At 38.9% G+C, this 18,447-nt stretch overlaps 1 protein-coding gene across 17 annotated transcripts in view; it reads left to right on the plus strand.

Moving 5' to 3' along the window:
- The window catches only part of STRBP (spermatid perinuclear RNA binding protein), a 72,846-nt gene extending 54,619 nt beyond the window's left edge, over window positions 1–18,227 (plus strand). For 6 of the 17 annotated variants that reach the window (XM_056353002.1, XM_056352999.1, XM_056353000.1 and 3 more), the window contains one exon: window positions 1,640–4,232. In XM_056353002.1, coding sequence (XP_056208977.1) covers window positions 1,640–1,821 — 182 coding nt within the window. In that variant the 3' untranslated portion in view covers window positions 1,822–4,232. The other 11 variants (XM_056353005.1, XM_056353006.1, XM_056353013.1 and 8 more) reach the window with 7 other exon arrangements.
- The last annotated feature ends 220 nt before the right edge of the window (window positions 18,228–18,447 follow it).

Here is an 18,447-nt window from a genome sequence, read left to right on the forward strand (position 1 = left end):
GGTGGCCAAAAACCAAAAAGCAAAGAATTTCCATTCATACACTGGCTGATGTTAATTCATGATCCGTGCTGCGTTGTTCTGATTAGCAGAAGCATGTTTTGAAATCCAAGAGCCTTCTGGTCCACTTTATCCATGGTGCTTACAAGGCAGAGCAGGTGACTGGCTGGTCAGGATATCTCGCTGCCGATTCCTTAGGGCAGACTTGCAGCCATCAGAAGCAAACCCATTCCAGCTTGAAGAACTGAAGTGGGCAGCCACTACTGACTGGTACAAAACAGTGCAGGGGGATTTGTTGTGTTGTTTTGAAAATGACAGGCACACAAAGTGTAAGGTGTTAAAATGTAAACACAAGAAAATTTTAACTAAATGTTTACTTTCTCATTCCCCTTTTCGAAGTGCGTTGTTTGTGACTCTCTGCAACATGTCTGAGGCTTGCAGGTGACGTGTGAAAAGAATCTCAGTATTGTTTTTACTTAGAATAAGAACCACAAATTTGTAAGAATGAGATGCTGGAGATTCCTTAGTCAAAGCAAATCCAGTAGCTTCCAAAAAATAAAACTTCTATTCCTTGTGCTCAGGTTTTCAGATTACGGCATGAGCTCTAATTACACCCTTCAGCCGTTCACACATGCTAATAGCAGAGCAGTGTTGTTTGGTAGACTTGCTTCCTAGCACAGCTGACAGCATGTCGTCTTCATTGTTCCTGTATGTTCATGTAATTATAAATATTAAAAACCAGTAATTCATTTTTAATGGCTGTTAACATTGTTTTTGGAACTGTCTTTCTGGATGAGGAGTCATTTATGAGACACTTTACCCTGCCAGGGGCATGCTTCTTGCCAGCATGGAATTACTCCAGAAATAAGTTTAATTTCCCAGTTACTGTAGTTGTTAAGCTTTTACTGGCCTTGGCCTTCACTGATTATTTCTCTTCATCCCCTGTTCTTCTCAGAAATCTCTTGCTTTCTGTGATGGACACAAGTGATCCCACCAGGAAAAAAACCACTGTAAAGCCTTCATGAACTACTGAGATGTAGTAACCAAGACTGGTGTTACCGCTGTTGCTTTTTGTCTCACTCCAGAGTCATGTTTAGCTCTTTGGGGAAAAAAAGATAGTTCTCTGCATGCCTCTAGATATTCAGATGTCCTGTGTGGAACTTCCTTTTGTCTGTTAGCAATGGCAGAGAAGGCAGAATTCACTTTACTGATGGTGATGTGGTATCTGCCTCAGGCATCCAGCATTCTCCTCTACAATGGAAGTTTAAGAAAATGACTGTTCTCTGCCTTAGATTATGTGTGTGTGTGTATTTTAGGAAGAACACAGGCAAATACAGGATGTGTGGATCATGCCAACTCCCTGCTCAGACTTGAGGGCTTCAGCCAGAAGAAAATGCTAAGGAAATCAAATATGGAATTTAACTCTTTGATGCTGAGGCGTAAAGTCATTAGGTAGCTTGTTCTTCAAGAAGGATTTTAAGTGTTTTAAGCAATGTTTAATATATATTAGTGTGTTTGGGTTTTCTGTGGTCCTGTTCCATGTACCAGAAAGGGTCCCTCCCTGTGTGGTGGTATGCAAACACCGGTTGTCTTCAGATACTGTAGGAAATGAAAACCATCCCTTTATCTGTTCATATTGCAGGCTACGGAGCACCGTATGGGTATAGTACAGCTGCGCCAGCTTACGGTATGTATAGCCCAATAATTAACAAACTAGAAATGATACAGAAACTGTTGTGGCAGTCCAAATGTGGCAGTCCAAGGAGAAATTCAAAGAGATTAAAGCTCTTAAACCATGACAACAACAATACTTCTATGCCATAACCTTGTGGTTCTTTTTTGGTTGGAGTAGCTTTTTTGCCTATGCTTTGCCTGATTTGTGGAAGGACTGCTTGTTCTAATTGCCTGTTCCCTTTCATACTGAAACTGAATCGAAGTAGTTTTCTTACTTTTTACAGCCAATCTGTGCTCCATTCAAAGACTACCGAAGGGCCTATTTCAGCATTTCTGACCCTTATCTAAATGGCATTACAGTACCATTGGTGAAATGTTTGTCCCCAAGTGTAAGTGGCTTGTGGACAAAACTCCCTTAATGCTGTCAACTCTAGGAAGTCTGTGTTCACATACACCCCCTGCTGCCCCACAGGCTACAACACTGCTGCCTGGGACAAGTAGAATGGTTTCTGTGTAGCCTACACCATTAGCAATCAGACTTCGAGGAAGCTAGGACGTGGTAATTTGCCACAATGCTTTTTGCTAAGAAACACAGTGATACTAGGCTGGCAAAGCATGGGTTTCATGAAGATTGTAAACTAATAATCAAAGAGCTGTGACGGAAGGGTTTTTCTTAACTCAGCTTCTCCCTACCCACTGGCTTTTTTTTATGCTAGACTAACAATGCATACCTCTAACCGGCCCTTTTGGTTACTTTGAATGAGGTTTATGTGGCAATGGGAGCAAAGCAGTTTGGAGTCGGTGATATGTCCTGGCACGCAAAAAGCGAGCCCACCTGAGCCAGTCCCGCTGTCCTCTCCTGTCACTGGGACAGGGGGAAAGCCTGCTACTGAGTACACTTCAAGGCCTGTGGTTTTTCATATGGGAAAATAAGCCTGCCGTTTGCTATTAATTTTCTAGCTTTTGTAGCATTTGCAATGCTTGTTCCTTTCAAATTTGTATAGCTTGGGCAATACCAACTCCCCTGATAGCATTACAAAGTTAAAAGTATTGTAAAATGTTGATTTCATTACTTTATTTTAGAGGTATGAGCTATGAACAATGGGAGAGTGCTGCCGCCGCTTTATTGAAAGCGTTCACTTTGCTTGACTAAGACCAGCTGGTCCTTCTCTGTACTCCTGCAGTGCAACGGGGAAGGAGAATGGGCCTTATGGGTTCCACTCACAGTGTGGAATTCTCCCTTCAAAATTGATGCCGACCTCTCTAGTTTTAGAACTCCTGCCCTGTTGAGTGGCCAAGTGCTCTGACAGCGTGGCAGCCAACAGCAGTGCTGTCCCATGGGGTGTGGTGTCTGCTGGGTTGCATTACATAAGGAACAGCTACATGTTTTTCAAGGAAAAACAAAAGGGAATTCAGTTGAGGGCTTACTTCATGGTATGGATTTTTTAAAAATCCCTTTGGTTCTTTCCAAGCAGCAGTCACAGACTAACTAAGATGACTAGTACCTGCATGTATGTATTTTTACAAGCAGTGACACACAGTGACATAGGAAGAATCCCTTCCCTGCTGAAGAAAAGAATACAGTTGTTACCAACTTCCCTCGCAGCTTTTCTTGCTTTTTTCATTCATTCCTTCCGTTTTCTGTTTTTTTCTCATGATGCCTATTTTGGGAGCTGGATTTTAATCACTTAGCTGTGTATATGTGACATATCACTGACTTCAAAGCATTGTGGAATTGAATGCTCCCATTTTTCACATAAAGAGTTTCTGTTTTTAATGTCTTATGATTGTGATGCAAAGTACTGGGATAATGCTTTTTTGGCTGTAAGGTAAACATGTCTTTCTGCCTTTGTAAGCTGTTGCATGTTGGGAAACTTCACTTTGATCATCTGGTGCTCTGGAATACCTGCTGTTGCTGCTTTGTGATTTCTAAATGGATACATAGGTTAAATACTAGAATTTAAATAGGCAAGATTAAAAAAAACAAACAAAAGTTTAATTGTGCAGAAGTTTGCGAGGCCACAAGAACTCTTTAATAATCACAAAATCAGGCAGATATTAATCTTTCCAGATTTGCCACTTCAATACAGGAGAGGACATGCAGAATTTACTGTAGGTGCTTGATATTTGGCTGACCTACCTGGATGCTTATCAAAACTGCTGAACAGTTTCCCTGTGAGTTCTCTTTCAGGCACAGCAGTGCCTGTCTGGAATATATGCAATTGTAACTGGTCTTTGAAATTAACTCAGAACATAGAATGAGATAATAGAGATAATTATCATAAAGTTCATGAAGTAGAGCTTCAAGTCCAAATACACATTCTGCTTTTCAGAATATTGCTTACTTTAATTTTACCAAACACCAGGACAGAAATAAAAGCAAACTTTAATCTAACCATCTGGAGTGCAAAGTGTTGAAGTGTTACTGTTTATGGGACTCTGCACCCTAAAATCAGATTGACTGACTGATCTGGAAAAGGTTAATGAGAACACTACTGTAAGCTCTTATCTGACTTTCTTGGATCACTGAACTCATTTGGAGTCCTCTCCCTTTCTTCTCTCTGTAGGTTTACCCAAGAGAATGGTTCTGTTACCAGTTATGAAATTCCCAACTTATCCTGTTCCCCACTACTCATTCTTTTAGCAAATGGCAGAAGCTAATTCCTATTGATTGAACAACACAGTACAGAATGTTAGAAGAAAAAAAGCCTTTTTATCCTGTTTTCTTTGAACACATACTTGAGCAAAGTCATTTGTAAAGAAACATCTTTTTCCTACTTCTTGATTTTAACAAAATGCAAATTTAGTTCTCTAAAACTTGAAAAAAATGTTCTGTGAAATGTTACCTCATTTTCAAATAACTTATACCAGCCTTCTGTTATAGGGAAGAACTAGAAGCTTAAATCTTACGTTTTAAATGAAGTATTCGATTATGTAAAATTAAATTTGTGAAGGATGTATAGAATATAAAACACTGATCACAAATAAACTGTTTTGTTGTAACACAAGAGTACTGCCTGTTTCCTAATGCAGTCACACAGATTCAGTTAACATCCTGTACTTGTTGTAGGGTTATTAAATGCAGGGCATAGTTCTTTAAAAAATAAAAATAAAAAATAAAAAAACCCCAAACCCACACAATAGAAACTTTACAGTTAACATTTAACTTTGTAAATATTATGTTGTGTAATAAACTTAGTAAAGTATGGGTTAAAATATTGTTTTATCTTATTTTTTTATAGTTAAGCATCAGTACCTGAGTTTCCTTACAATCTTTAAGATCAGCATACTGTAACTGTGATTTTGGACACAGTCTTAGTTATCCAAGAAGGCTTTTCACTCGTACACAAAATACTGAAAAACAAATGAAACAAAGGGAATTAAATCTTAGACTGTCTCTCTGTATTAGGTTGCATTCAGTGAAATAAGTATTAAACAAAGGAAGTTCCCACTGAAGGACTCTTGTTACGTAATTACAGGGATACACAGTTCAGTCTGTATTGCCCAGAGAAAGGACGACAATAATGTTACAATCAGGTTCTTTAGAGCTCAAAAGCTGCTGGTTTTCCTTTCATTTCTGTTTTTACAAAAAAAAAAAAAAAATTAAAAAAAATTGTACTTGTTCTTGTGGCCTTCTTCACTTTTAAGATTGTCTGCCCACCCTTGATTTTCCATCCACCATTTCTACAGAAAGCATTTTAGTTGTCAATCTTATATTAAAACAAAGGGTTCTCCTTTTCCCCCTTACATTTATAAGAATCTAAAGCAGCAACAAGGTCCCCATGAAAACTTGCTATTTAATTGTCCCAGTTCTTGTTGAGTGCTGCTGTGAAAAGTGACACACTTCAGCCATAGGCCAGTACTTTTCTAAGAGTTGGTGCTCAAACCGAAAGAATCCTCTTTCCGACAAGGAGTGTGTGCACCTGTCTGAAATTCCAGGACAGGCCCCAGCTCTGTGCTGTCTCCATGTACTGTAGACTTCTGCATAACAACGGCTGTGGGCTCTAACGAGGGATTCGAGTAGTCTTTATTAAGGTATCACCCCACAAAATAAGCAGCGTTGTTGGTTGCACTTCTCTACTCAGACCTCACCCGTTGCTTTTCAGTAGGTTTGCTTATGTTCATGCTCTTTTAAGATTGCCTTTATCCACTCTGTTCTCTAACAGACTCTGCTGCTGAGGCAGGGGGAGCTTTATATATGAAGAGGGTGTAAGAACAGTGCTTAAAGCAATGTAAAGTTCCTCCTCCCCTATGCCCCCCCACTGGAGGGAAAGAAATATTAGAAAAGCTTATTAAGGGGTGGCTTATGTAACAAGCTGCTTTTCTTGGAATTAACTGCAGCTGTTATTCTTAAGCTAAGTATTTGTGCTTAGGAATGTGTTTGTATCTTAAATGGTTTTTTCTTCTGCCGTAGCTCTTGCTTTGGTTTGGTGTTGGTGGTACTTTAATAAAAAACGTAGATCTATTGACAAGTAGTGGTGAGCCTGCTGTTGTCATCCATGCGTTAGTGTCAAAATAAAGAGCAGGGTCTTGGGGATGTAGTCAAATTTAGTGGTGCTCATAAATCACTGATATATTTTGCTGGCCTATGGATGAAAGGAAGCCATCACGGAGCAGAAAAAGCATGGCTGATAAGAGCCCATTTTTGTTAATCAAATGTACGTTAAAGGAATCTTTCCTCTGCACATGTTTTTTCCCCACCCCTCTTTCGGAGTTCTCCTGATTGGCAACTGTTTGTAGTCTCTTTTTTTTTCTTCTTTTTTTTTTTTAATCCCTAGCTTGTAAAAATTCAAACAAAATATATTCTGAACCAATTCTATACAATGAACATTCATAAGCCAAATAATTCTTATTTCAAAAACAAGGAGGGCGCTATGCTCTTTTCCAACATGATGGCAGTCATTTCAGATGATTTATAGAAGTCATTTTTTTATTTTTTTGTCATTTGTTGGGAGTTACTAACCACATTGTAAACTTGCCCCCTTGCTGCATATTTTACATTTCTCTGCTTTACTGAAAATATGAATGAGCTGTCAGTTCTTTGTTTAGAAAGTGGTAACCTTGGAAGTGTTAGATGTTTCAATACCTTCAAAGAATTAAAAGTGCCCATTTTACAATGAAAATTCCACTTGCAGCTAAAAGAGCAGAGAAATTTAAATGGAGCTTTAGCTTCAGCCAGTCTCTGAAATTAACGTGAAGTTTTTGCTTCTCTGCTCTTTTCCCACTGTAGGTGGTTTTTTCATTGACAGTCCCTATTGCCAGCCTCTCAGCATCGCACCTTTTATTATTCACTTGGGCCCTCAAGATTTCTTCTCTGACTTCTAGAACCATCAGGTTGTGTGGCTCGAAATGGCATTTTGTACATGTCTTAAAAGCAAGAACAAACGTGGCTCGTTTTGAGGTTTCTCAACTTCAGACATGGAATCTGAGCTTTTTTCCTTTTTCCTTTTTTTTAAAGTGTTTTTCTCACTTCTTGAACTTTGTTCCGTTTAATGAAAAGCAATACTTACTCCAAGCCACAGTCCTTTCTTTGGGTACATAGCAATAGATGTGTATATACTTCTGGTTATTTCTTCACACTAGAAGGGAAAGACTGGTGTGTTGGGGGGTGGGGAGGGGGAACCAAACAACCAAACACCAAAACAAGAAAGAAAACCTAGCAGAGTGCCTGCTTTAAGCAGTGAATCCTGCATTTACTTTCACTACTTTAAGTACTTCTGAATTTTAATACTATGACTGTATTTGCGTGTTTCCTATAAACTTGCTACAAAGACTTGCAATGGTCGCTCTGGAGCTGTAGTGCTTTGTACCATTGTGCATGTCAGCAGACATGAAATGTAGCAAAAAGGCAGAAGAAAAAAAAATATATTTTTTTTTCCAAAATCTAACTAAATGATATATTGTCTCTCTCTCTCTCTCTCTTCCCCACATCATTAATATGAGGCACAAAAAGGGTAGGCCTGAACTTGACTTTCAAATGGATTGCTTTTGTGTCTCTTAAAATCATCATCAAATGATAGGAAAACATATTTGGTAAACAGCTAGTTCACAAAACTTTGCTGCTCTAAATTTACTGAGTTTTTTTCCTCTTAAATATTTGTATGTTGATATTTTGAGATTGTGAATGACCAATCAGCAATAACTGAAAGGTGAATGTTTTTTTTTAATGGTATTGGAACATCTATATGTTGCAGCTTAAGACTTTTAAGCAGTTTTCAGCAGGTTAATACCACTTTATTCTCATTCTCTCCGGACCTTCATAGCCATATGCACTTGTATAAAATAAGCAGAAATGTAGTGACTGTAAGCTGAGATCGTGATATAAAAGGTAAGAGATTTTATTTTCAGCTTAAAGAATATTTTTATTGCTTTTTTTCTAAAAATCTCATTTACCTGTGACAATCTTGTATATGGCGTTTTTATTATGTCTTGTTGAACTAAATGTTTAAACAGGTAATACATAGGTCTGAATTCCAACTTTGTATTTTTCAAGGCCACTTCAAATACTCCCGTTTCAGTTAAAAAAGAAAATATTACTTAACACTTTTAAGAAATTGTTTGGTTTTATCAACAGACTGTTCTCCTTCAAATATTTTTCTCTTGTGTAGCATAAAAAGCTGTATTGATACTGCTGTGTGTCAGGCACTGCATTCCTTGCATACCTGTGGAAAACATTTGGGTAGGTACCAAAGCCACGGCCATGGCCTGCACTGAAAGCCATCCCATGGTTGTAGGTACGTGGGATAAAAATGAGAAGTGAAATGTGTGATACTATCTAACTAATAAGGAGAGAAATTATTTCCCCAAACTATTAAAGCTAAACTGAATGAAGAATGAAAGACTTTGATGATATTACAGTTAAAATCTGCAGAGATCAAATTACATTAGGCCAAATTAATTCATGAAGCAGCCAGGTTTGCTTTCCTCTTGTGGGTGCAGTGGGAGGGGAGGAAGGCAGGCAGGCAGTGATTTAACTCTGCATGAATAATTTGCTTAGCTGTGGTTTTCTAAAGCTAGAGATTAGGATACAGCCATCCATAAATAATTACTTTCATTTCTGTAGTAAATGTTTTAACAATATTTTACTTGGATTAAAATGGTTTTGGATTATGACCTATATAGTGCACATGATATGTGTAGTTTTAAAATACTAGGTTTTTTTAATTTGCCTTTATATAACCTTGCATTATGCAAAGTTGCATAGAACAGTACTGCACAACTGCAGTACTTGCAGTACTTGAAGTTGCTGGAAACAACTCTTTTTATATAAAAACAGTTTAAAAAAAAAAAAGCAAAAGGGAGGGAGTTGATGGTGGTGTTATTAGCATTTTAGGGTCTCAATTCAGAGATGAAAGCATAAAAATCCCCGACTGGTCACAGTTTGTGCCGATGTAAAACAGGAAAACACTTGGTACAGAATATGCAGTAGTGTATCAGGCCAAAAGCTTGTTGTTTTGCATCAAAATGTAACAGCAAAAGTAAACTGTATTCCATTTCAATACTGAAACATCAGATCACTAAATAACTGCATGTGTAGGCTATCCATAACTCGGGACCTGTCTGGATAGAATTCATAGGCTGATGTAGAAAAATAGCTGTTAAATATCGTTAGCTTTGCTACTGTGGGCAGAAACCTGACCCTGCAAGTGGCCTATATATTTGCACCTGGGGAAATGAACTTGAGGAACTGTACGGGTGACTTGCCCGGGAAAGCACATAACCATTTGATTACATTTGCAGGTGCAATTGATGAGCCATCAGAATGTCCTTCCCATTCGGTGGTGCAGATTTTCATCTGCTGTTATCTTCAAGGTGCAAACCTGGGGCTTGGTTTGAAGCTCACTTAAAATTCAATTCATTCTTTCAGCCTGTCAGGCTAAGCAGTCCTGACAGTGGAGCAGCAGGCTGCTCACTTTCCTTCGGAAGACAGTATTTTATATGCGTCAAGGCAATGTTAAGGTGCATTATAATGAACTTCTCTTGAGTATTCCTTTCCTAGGCTTAACTGATGTCAGTCTGACAAGCACTGTCCAGTTCAAGGACTGATTAATAAAATGTCTTGCTGACTCTTATCTGATCTGTTTCTTTGTGGCCTGTACTTGGCGGCTTAATCCATTTGTATTGGTTTCCATCAGAACTGCTTTAACTGTCAATTTCCATATTTTTCTGTCATTACCCTTTAGCTCTTACAATCCTAAGTATTCCACTCTTCTGCTTTTTTTAAATTCTCACTTTGTTGGATCTTCTGTTTTTCACTGAAAGGATACTAAATTTCTCTAATGCATTTTTGTCCGTAATGCAAGTACTTCTGTCCGAAATTTGTCCCCTTGCCTTTGCTGCACCCTCCGTAGGAGACAACATTTCCTGATATGGGGAATACACAGTGTACTTAAGACTCCTAAATCCTGAGCTTTGCAGCCACTTGGAATCAGTGATAAGATCCTAAGGTCAAAGACTGCCTAGGAACCTGTCTCCTTGACAGTGGAACTTGGAGCAAAACATTCCTGTGTATTGAAGGGTCAGGGATGTAGACTCTTGAAGTACCTAATATATTGGCATTTGAGAGAGCAGTTGAATTCTCACAGTAGGTTTTAACCTAACTGAAATACCAGGCTATCATCTGATGAGTAATTTGGGTAACATCTGCTTGATCAATGTTGCAGCCATCACTGTTTTGCTAAGGCAGAACTAGAAACTCCTTTCTTTTGCATAATACTTGCAGGCTTTCTTTTTTAAAAGCTGCCTCAGAGCATGGTCTAAAGTGCCTTCTCTGTCCGATTAGAGTTCTGGTTTATGGCTACTGAGCTTTCTATTTCTGGATATACCCAACAGCCAAACATGTAAACACAGTTCCGTATGCTTTGTGCAGCTGCTAGTACCCTCGTCTACAATGTTAATTTTGAATTTTAGTTCATCAAAAAGAATTCTGAAAAAGTTCCTTTCAATTAGTACATACATAAATAGCCCACTATGGGAAATCTCTGCCTGTACACTACCCACCTTAGTTTTAGCTAACCAGATGATAAGAGTGTATTTTGGGAGATGGTGTCTGGCACTGAGAAGATTAAAAGAAGCCAGAGACTTTATACAATAAAGAATTGACCTGTTTAACATGCTGTCTGTATTGGAGGTGAACAGCATTACCATTGACTTTGGAAGCCTACTCAGTTAACACTGAACCAAGTGAGGCTATTTACAGAATGGGGAGATTAAAATCCAGACTGTTCCACTTTTACAACAGCAGTTGTTTGCCGTTAGCTGCGCCTGCATACAAACCCATTATCAGGCAGGTATGTGCTTCCCCTTTCTACTAGTGTGGGTTTCATGGGACCATATGAGGAAGAAACATGTGTATAACAGCCTGGTGCATTGCTGACGGGTGGCTGAAGTGCCCTGTTCTCTCTGGCCCATCTCCCCTTCAAAGAATTTAATCCCAGTTGACTTCTTACACAGCTGTAGCACTGGTGTAAGAGCAGCACTGGTATGACCTTGCTGTGAGGTCATGCAGTATTTTTTTGTTTTGAAATAGGTGAAAGCTAGACAGAAGTATTGTTTAGAAATTTGTCAGCAAGTGACTTCGGGAGACACGTGGTGTTATTATACTTATGATACATTTCAGCAGGTAGCTCCACTCCAGAACTGCATAGCTCTGCAAGGAGCTGGCACCTCCACTTCACCAGCTGCAGTGGTCAAAGAACTTAAGTTTTAAACAGCAGTCTTTACAGATGGAAACTCTTAATTACGGTGCACTGCTAACCATGCCTCATGATGGGCGAGTGGCAGCAGGAATGCTTGTCATTTTCCAAGATGTGCAACTGTGAATTTTGAAGATGTAAGGTATTTAATAAAAGTAGAAATTCAATCCTACTTTGCCAGCCATATGAGATTTTTCCAGGCATGTTCTATCTAGAGAAGCTTTTAGGCAACCAGATTGGTTTAGAGGGCTTGGCTAGCTGAAGATGTGGTACATGATGCTTCCTGCCATCATGTCCTCTCTCTGCCAGTGCTTGCTGTCTCCCTCAAGCACACATTCAGGAGCTGGAACATGGTGACCTTATTCCTGGGCATTGTGCCAGTGGGATGGAGGGAGGCCAGCCTATACTCATGAAGGGAATGTGGAACACGCGGCCTGTGTTGCCCAAGCAATTTCTGTTGAACACAGTGCACAATCCAGCCCTCACAAAGACAATTTAGTGCCTGGGTAGGTGGTTCCTAATCTATCCAATTTGCTGTCATGTAGCCAATGTGAGCTAATTAGATGATGCAGCAATTGTCATGGCTCCCACTTAACGTGCAGTAAACCCTGCTGCTGTGGTTTTCACTGCAGTTAAATACCTTTGCTTCTGTGAATTCTGTCCTACTTCCCTGCCTTTTCTGATCACCTTCTAGCATCCCAGTAAATAACTGATTCTCTCTAATTATGGAATTGTTTCATAAAAGTGTCTAGATTCTTAAAAACTTTTAATCAGCCTATGAAGAACTTCAGAGAAGCAGGCTTTCCTACAAATATTCAACTTACTCATGTGCCAAGGGACTATTTCTAGTCATTTACAAAGATCTGTGAAAACTACTCTGGTATCTGCGATCTCTGGAGACTAGGATCCCTTCATTTGAGAACACTTGGAAGGAAAAAAAAGATTTGAAGTGTGTCTTAATAAAAGTCAGTGGCTAGAGGGCACAGAAGGAACTTAATTGGGGGAAAATGCACAAATTAAAACTATTTCAGGCTTTTTGCTTTCATTGAACTATCGAGAAGAATTTCCCTGACCGCAAGTTCCTCGTGTTATTAGGAAGCAGAAAATGAAGGAAGAGTGGCATGAAGATTTCTCAAGTGGTCTAGGAAAAAAAATCTCATATTTGTCGGCTATTCAGCTGTAGGACATCAGTCTCCTGGCGCTTCTTCCAGAACTCCAAGATAGCAATAAACATGAGTAGCTTTAACCTACCATGCCATATCCAGTCCTGGGAATGTCCTTGGAGAGTGAGCCTGGCAATCCCTGTCTTTTCAGTCCATTTTTTTCAATCCCCTGAAAGAAAGTGTCACTTTGCTTCCTTTGTAATTCTGCATCTGTACTTCTGAGAGCCCGTAGATTATCAGAGTCTAGAGGTGGGTTTCCTGAACACGTCCCCAGAACTGAGTAAGTGAAAAGCAAGTAGACAATACAGTTATTTCAGTCTTTACTCAGACCAAATTGCCAGTTTGCCTCTTTTGCTTGGTAGGTTAAGATACGATCATTCGGTATAAGAACTTCTTGCCTTCAGCTAAATTCTTGGTAACAGTTGCCTGTTACTTAATAAAGGGAAAAATATGTCCCAGCTTCAGCTGAGTTCCAAGTCACGGTAAACGGCTTACAAAAACAGCTACTATTTCCGGTGGCTCTGGGAAACCACACAAGAACTCCGCTGCAGTGGATTCTTTTGGACACATGATGAGATATGTAAATATGAAGTTCAGAGTGTTGCTCTCAGTTGTGAGGCTGACTAAGACCTCTCCTCTCTGGCATGAAAAGAATGAAAATGAGTTCTCTGCTGGACTCATTGAGGAGTTCTGTTAAGAATGGTTGCACTGTCTTAACAGTAACTCAGCTTGAATGTTCAGGACACAGACCCTCTCAGGCTTCCTGCTGAATAAACCAATTGAAAAATGAGATGCTTTATTGACTTGTTTAAGCAAAGTGAAGGGATATTGTAGTTGCAGCTGCTATCTATAGTACATGAGACAGCTTGTCTAACAGCTCATTTGGTTTCATTCTTCTGTTTTAGCATATCTAGTTTGCTGTGAAACTGATCCTTACTGTAAAGTGGAAATTCTATTATAGTCATTTTAGAACAATCTGCCAGAGAAACTTGGCACTGAGGTCCTATGCCTGTGGATTGTGGCAGCAGTTTTCACCTGTACTTTCTTTTGAACGTTAACCACTTAAGCTAGTAATTAATTGTTTGGCATTAAGACAGTTGTCATCACAAAGCTGTTTTATTACTTAACCCCAGAAGTTCTGTCTCTTTAGCTTTATTTGTGTCATCTTATTCATACTTATTTATGTCTAGGTTTTCTAGTGCTCCTGAAACATTTTCCTTTTTCCCCATTCTGCTCATGGAAATGGGACTGATTCAGTTGTTCATTTGTAACTGATGTCCAAGATAATACAAAAGCATGAGTAGGACGCATATGCCTGTTCCTCTAGTCTGGGGTCTTCCAGGAGAAAGGGTGCTTTTTCTGCTAGGACTGTCGAACACTGTGTAGGCAATGCAATGCCTTACTAAAAGTAGCTGTGTGAGTGATGTTAAGAGAAAACCTCATCATGCTGTAAGATTTAAATTCAGTAAAGTGTTGTATTTTGGTCTTTTTCTCCAATTCGTGTGGCCATGTGAAGCATTCAGACCACATGTTTACCTTCATGTTTAAGAGGAGATGAATGTCCAGAAGTGGTATGTGGAGATGTGCAGTTCTAAAGCAAATTTCTTATTTTGGATGTTATTTTATCTTGTATTTGGTGCCTTAACTCTGTACAATCTAAGGTCATATATACTGTACCACAGGTAGTTTAATAGTTAAGTGTACTTTAAAAGAACCCAACAAGCCTAGTCTACTTGCAAAGACTGAGGCCTTCTCAGTGGGAGAGTTCTCTTCCATGTTTAATTAATAATCCATTGATAAATAAGAGTTGCAAGAATTTAAAGAGCACATAAAAATTTTAAACACAGATTGAGACTGAATTTCCATCTTCAAAGGTTTGTGGCAATAAGGTAATTAAAGGTACAGTCTCTTCTATGCTGTGTAAATAAACAACATCAAAATGTTTTATAGCTAGCCAGAAGTGCATGTTTGTGAAAACCTCTGGACTGTTATCTCTAGTAGAACAAATTACACTAATTCTAAAAGGCATTAATTGAATGTAATTGGCTAGCCATTCACTGGTACAGGGGAGCTGGAATGAGTGAGACTTGCAATTAATTTTTAATTCTGAAATAGCATGTGGACTTAAGTCTCATTCCTGCCTCTTACCTGCATCTAGAAGCTCCGGGTGCCTTATGCTGCTTTGCAGTTCACGAGGTGTAATGCAGCTTCTACTTGAGCACATGCTTGCTGAATGCATCTGGTCCTGGTAGAATGGACTGAGGCGAGAGAGAGAGAGAAAAGAAAACAATGAAGCTAGAATGCCCTTCTCTTGTCTTAAAGGTTGAGCATCATACATGGGAAGTTGGAGGGAAAGTTGTTCCACTGCCTTTTCCAAGTCCATTAATAGAATCTGTGGTAAAATCAGGCAATTTATATCTACTATGGCAAACCAGGAGCCTTCATATACTAAGAGCAGGGGACATGATACTGTTTTTTCAGTAATTCATAAGAAATTGATGGTTTAAGCTATCTATATAGCAGGCTAAAAGCTGCTAGTAATTTTTTTTTTTTCTGTTCAGTAAATAAGTCCAGGGTGGAAGGTTTTCCAGAGGAGGAAGAACATGAGAAATCCAATGAACAAATTCTATTCCCGATGCAGCCCTATCCAAAATAGGGAGATTGCTCCAACAGTGTATATAGCACTCAACTGAATTTTGGGAAGGAAAGGAATAATAGTAATTTCCCCTAAAGTACTACTAGTAACTTATTTCTGCAATGCCCACAGTATTCTAGACAACTTGCTTTTACACAGAACAGCATAGCAACAAGGGGAAGCAGATACTGCTTCCACAACTACATGCAGTAATGTACATATTTCAGGTCACCAATATTGGTGTAACTAGTTATGACAAAGTAGGTTCACCTTACCAGAAAAGCATGTTTTCAGATTCTATCCATTTCCTTTTTTTTTTTTTTTTTTTTTTTTTTTAAGCTAGAGGGGAGTTAATTATAGTACTCATCTGTTTCAAAGGGAGTAGAGCAGAAGGTAAGTTTAAACTTCATACTTCCAAGCTGCTATAAGTTGATTAACAGTGTTCCATGAAAACAACCTGATGTACTACTTTATTTTCTTTGTGCTCATTTCTATGTTCTTAGAAAAGCACAAGCTTGTGTAAGCGTAATCAACACAAAGTTACTCAGGGTACTGTGTCATCTCAGCAGCGGACACTAACTGCATCTTAAGTCAATAGGCACATATAAATAAAGCTTAATTAAGAGAAACAGAACATGGCAGGTTTTGCTTCACTACTGGCACTGTTGCAGTTTAATGATCTATGCATACGGACATGTGCGTATTGCTGCACTCTCAACAGAACCTGTAGTCCTGTAAGCATCCTGTAAACTAACAAAGTAAAACGTAGTCAGGAGAGAGAGAAGTCTTCTTTCATTATTTTCACAAAGAAGTTTATAAACAGATGGAAAACAAGAATAATGGTGGTCTGAAGACCAGCATTTACAGCAGTACAGCTTTTGGAAATTTAGTGATTATATGAATTTAATTATGAAAACTCTAATTTGCTGTACAAACTAGTATCACTGCTTCCCTGCTCAACAGGATAAAGACAAGTGTAGTTTTCTAATAACATCTATTGCATGGAAATACACATATACTGGAAGAAAACGGAGGCTGTACTGCAGAGAGCATATTCAACTACAGAGCCGTTCTCTGGGCAATGCTGCATAACATAAGAGTGGGTAAATATGCCTTCAGGGACAACACAACACAGAACAGATGTTAAAAAAAAAAAACAAACCACACACAGAAAAAAGCCTTGAAGCTTTGTCCAGTCATATATTTACTCCTCCCTGAAAAAGGAATAGCTACATTCATATACATTTACTGAGTTATATACATCAGACATCACAAAGGTCCTTAAGGACAAATGTTTTAAAGCCAGTCTCCTTTTGGACAGAAAAGGGAGGAAGTTGACTCTGTCTTCCAGTTCCAAAGTACAGTGTCTTATTTCTGATCCTAACCCTAAGTCAATATTTATTGATCAAACTGACTAAGCTTTTTAGGTCAACAAGCTCTCTACGAAGCAATTCTGTTCTCTCAAGCCTCTGCAGGGGCCAGCAACTGGTGCTTAACTACTACTTCCACTCCAGAATGTCACCGTTCTCCGGCTGTCCCAGAGCCATTCTGGGACACTTGCACTTGTAAGAGAGCAACACGGCTGGGTGTGGGGTGTGGGGTGTGCTGTCCAAAGTACTAAAATACTACAGCAGAGCAAGTCCCAGTGGGCTGTATGCTTTTTCAAGTCCTGTCCAGTTCTCAGTGACAAAGTTGAGCATGAAACCTGTACTGCCAAACGTACCAGCCCCTTAATGAGAAGGACATCTATGTGAAGCAGTCTCAGAAGTGGCAGTTTTGAGGAAAGGCTGGTGTTTTCCAAGTCCAACTCATAAGCTTTTTTTTTTTTAAGTGGTTCAGTTTCCACCCACCAAAAATCACCACAGTCAATCAATTAAAACAATTGCTGCTAATTTGGGCTAAAACATCCCCTTTGTATAACCCAAACTACCACCACCCATCCATCTCAAGAATTCTTTCTTAAGCAAAGAATCCTCAGGAGGCAGAGCCCTACTAAGAGTCTGCACACTAGAAGACAGAGGAAATCTGTCAGTGCAGTATAATGTGACTTTTCTGATGACAATTACTTCTACAAGACAAGGAAAAGACAGAGGCAGTGCTTTGGGGCAGTGTTTCATGCTCAGCAAGTTTGTAGAGGGAAGGAATGCAATTCTATAAATCACTTGTACTGTATTTGTTTCTAGACTTGAATGAATTTCACTTTCCCTTTGTGGGTCAGCATAGTAAACATTAAAAGAAAAGGTCTATTTTTTTAAATCTCTTTCACCAATAGAGGTCTGACCTGCAGCCAACAGATGGATTTATTTATCCACAGAGGACAGAGTGTTTATTTTTACACTAAGATTGGATATGGCAATGAGAAGTATGACCTTTGAACTATCTAAACCTTAAATACTATGAACAAATTTTACAAATGAGTAATATGGTCGACAATTCCATCTTTCTTCCCAGTAAATCCCTCTCTCAAAAGAAGGTACCCAGAATTAAACTTCCAAATGAAGTACAAGAGATCCTTGTGGTCTAATTACAGACTACTTTCAAAATATTTACCATTTCTCCCAATTTGTAATCTGTACAGAACAAAGATGATTAAACTATTCCTGACTATACTGTAAATAAAGCAACTTCAAACAAAGCAATTTGGCAACAACCTTAGTATTTATAGCATTAAAAATTAATCTGAACGTTCAAATTGTCTTAATTTGGTAGCAGTTGAGTGGGAAGAAAAATAACTGCACACTGAATTTTAAATTGACCTGTTATCTACTCACTAGCCAAAAAAGCCTGCAAATGTAAAGTAAATGGAATGCTCTTTGTACATTAAGCTGCTTCCTCACGTGATGCTGTACCCTGTACACTTGGCTTCATTTGGCTTCTGTGTTGTGGTTTGTACGCCAGCCACTGTTATTAACTGTACACAACACTTAGATCTGCACTGTAATCTTGGTTCATTTGCCACTGATTGTAACCCAATGCTACAGACTTCTCTGTATATAAAACCGTTAACCATGTCCCATTTGCTTCCAATAGCATACAATAAAGGCTTATCTCTGTAAACAGGAATTATGGCCTTATGATTGGTTTGGGGTTTTTTGTTTACGGTGAGGAAACTGGCTTTAAGGTGTTTTGAAGCCTGGGAAGCCAAACCAGAGAAGTCCATTCTGCTTTAGTCAGGTACATGGGCACAGCAGAAAGGGGAGACAGGCTTCCTAAGGCTGCAGTTTTATCAGAAATTATTACTAGCAAAGTTGTGACTTTGAGATGCAAACATAACGCACATTTA

The sequence above is a fragment of the Falco biarmicus genome, chromosome 9 (genome assembly GCF_023638135.1).
Source record: "Falco biarmicus isolate bFalBia1 chromosome 9, bFalBia1.pri, whole genome shotgun sequence".
Lineage (NCBI taxonomy): Eukaryota > Metazoa > Chordata > Aves > Falconiformes > Falconidae > Falco > Falco biarmicus.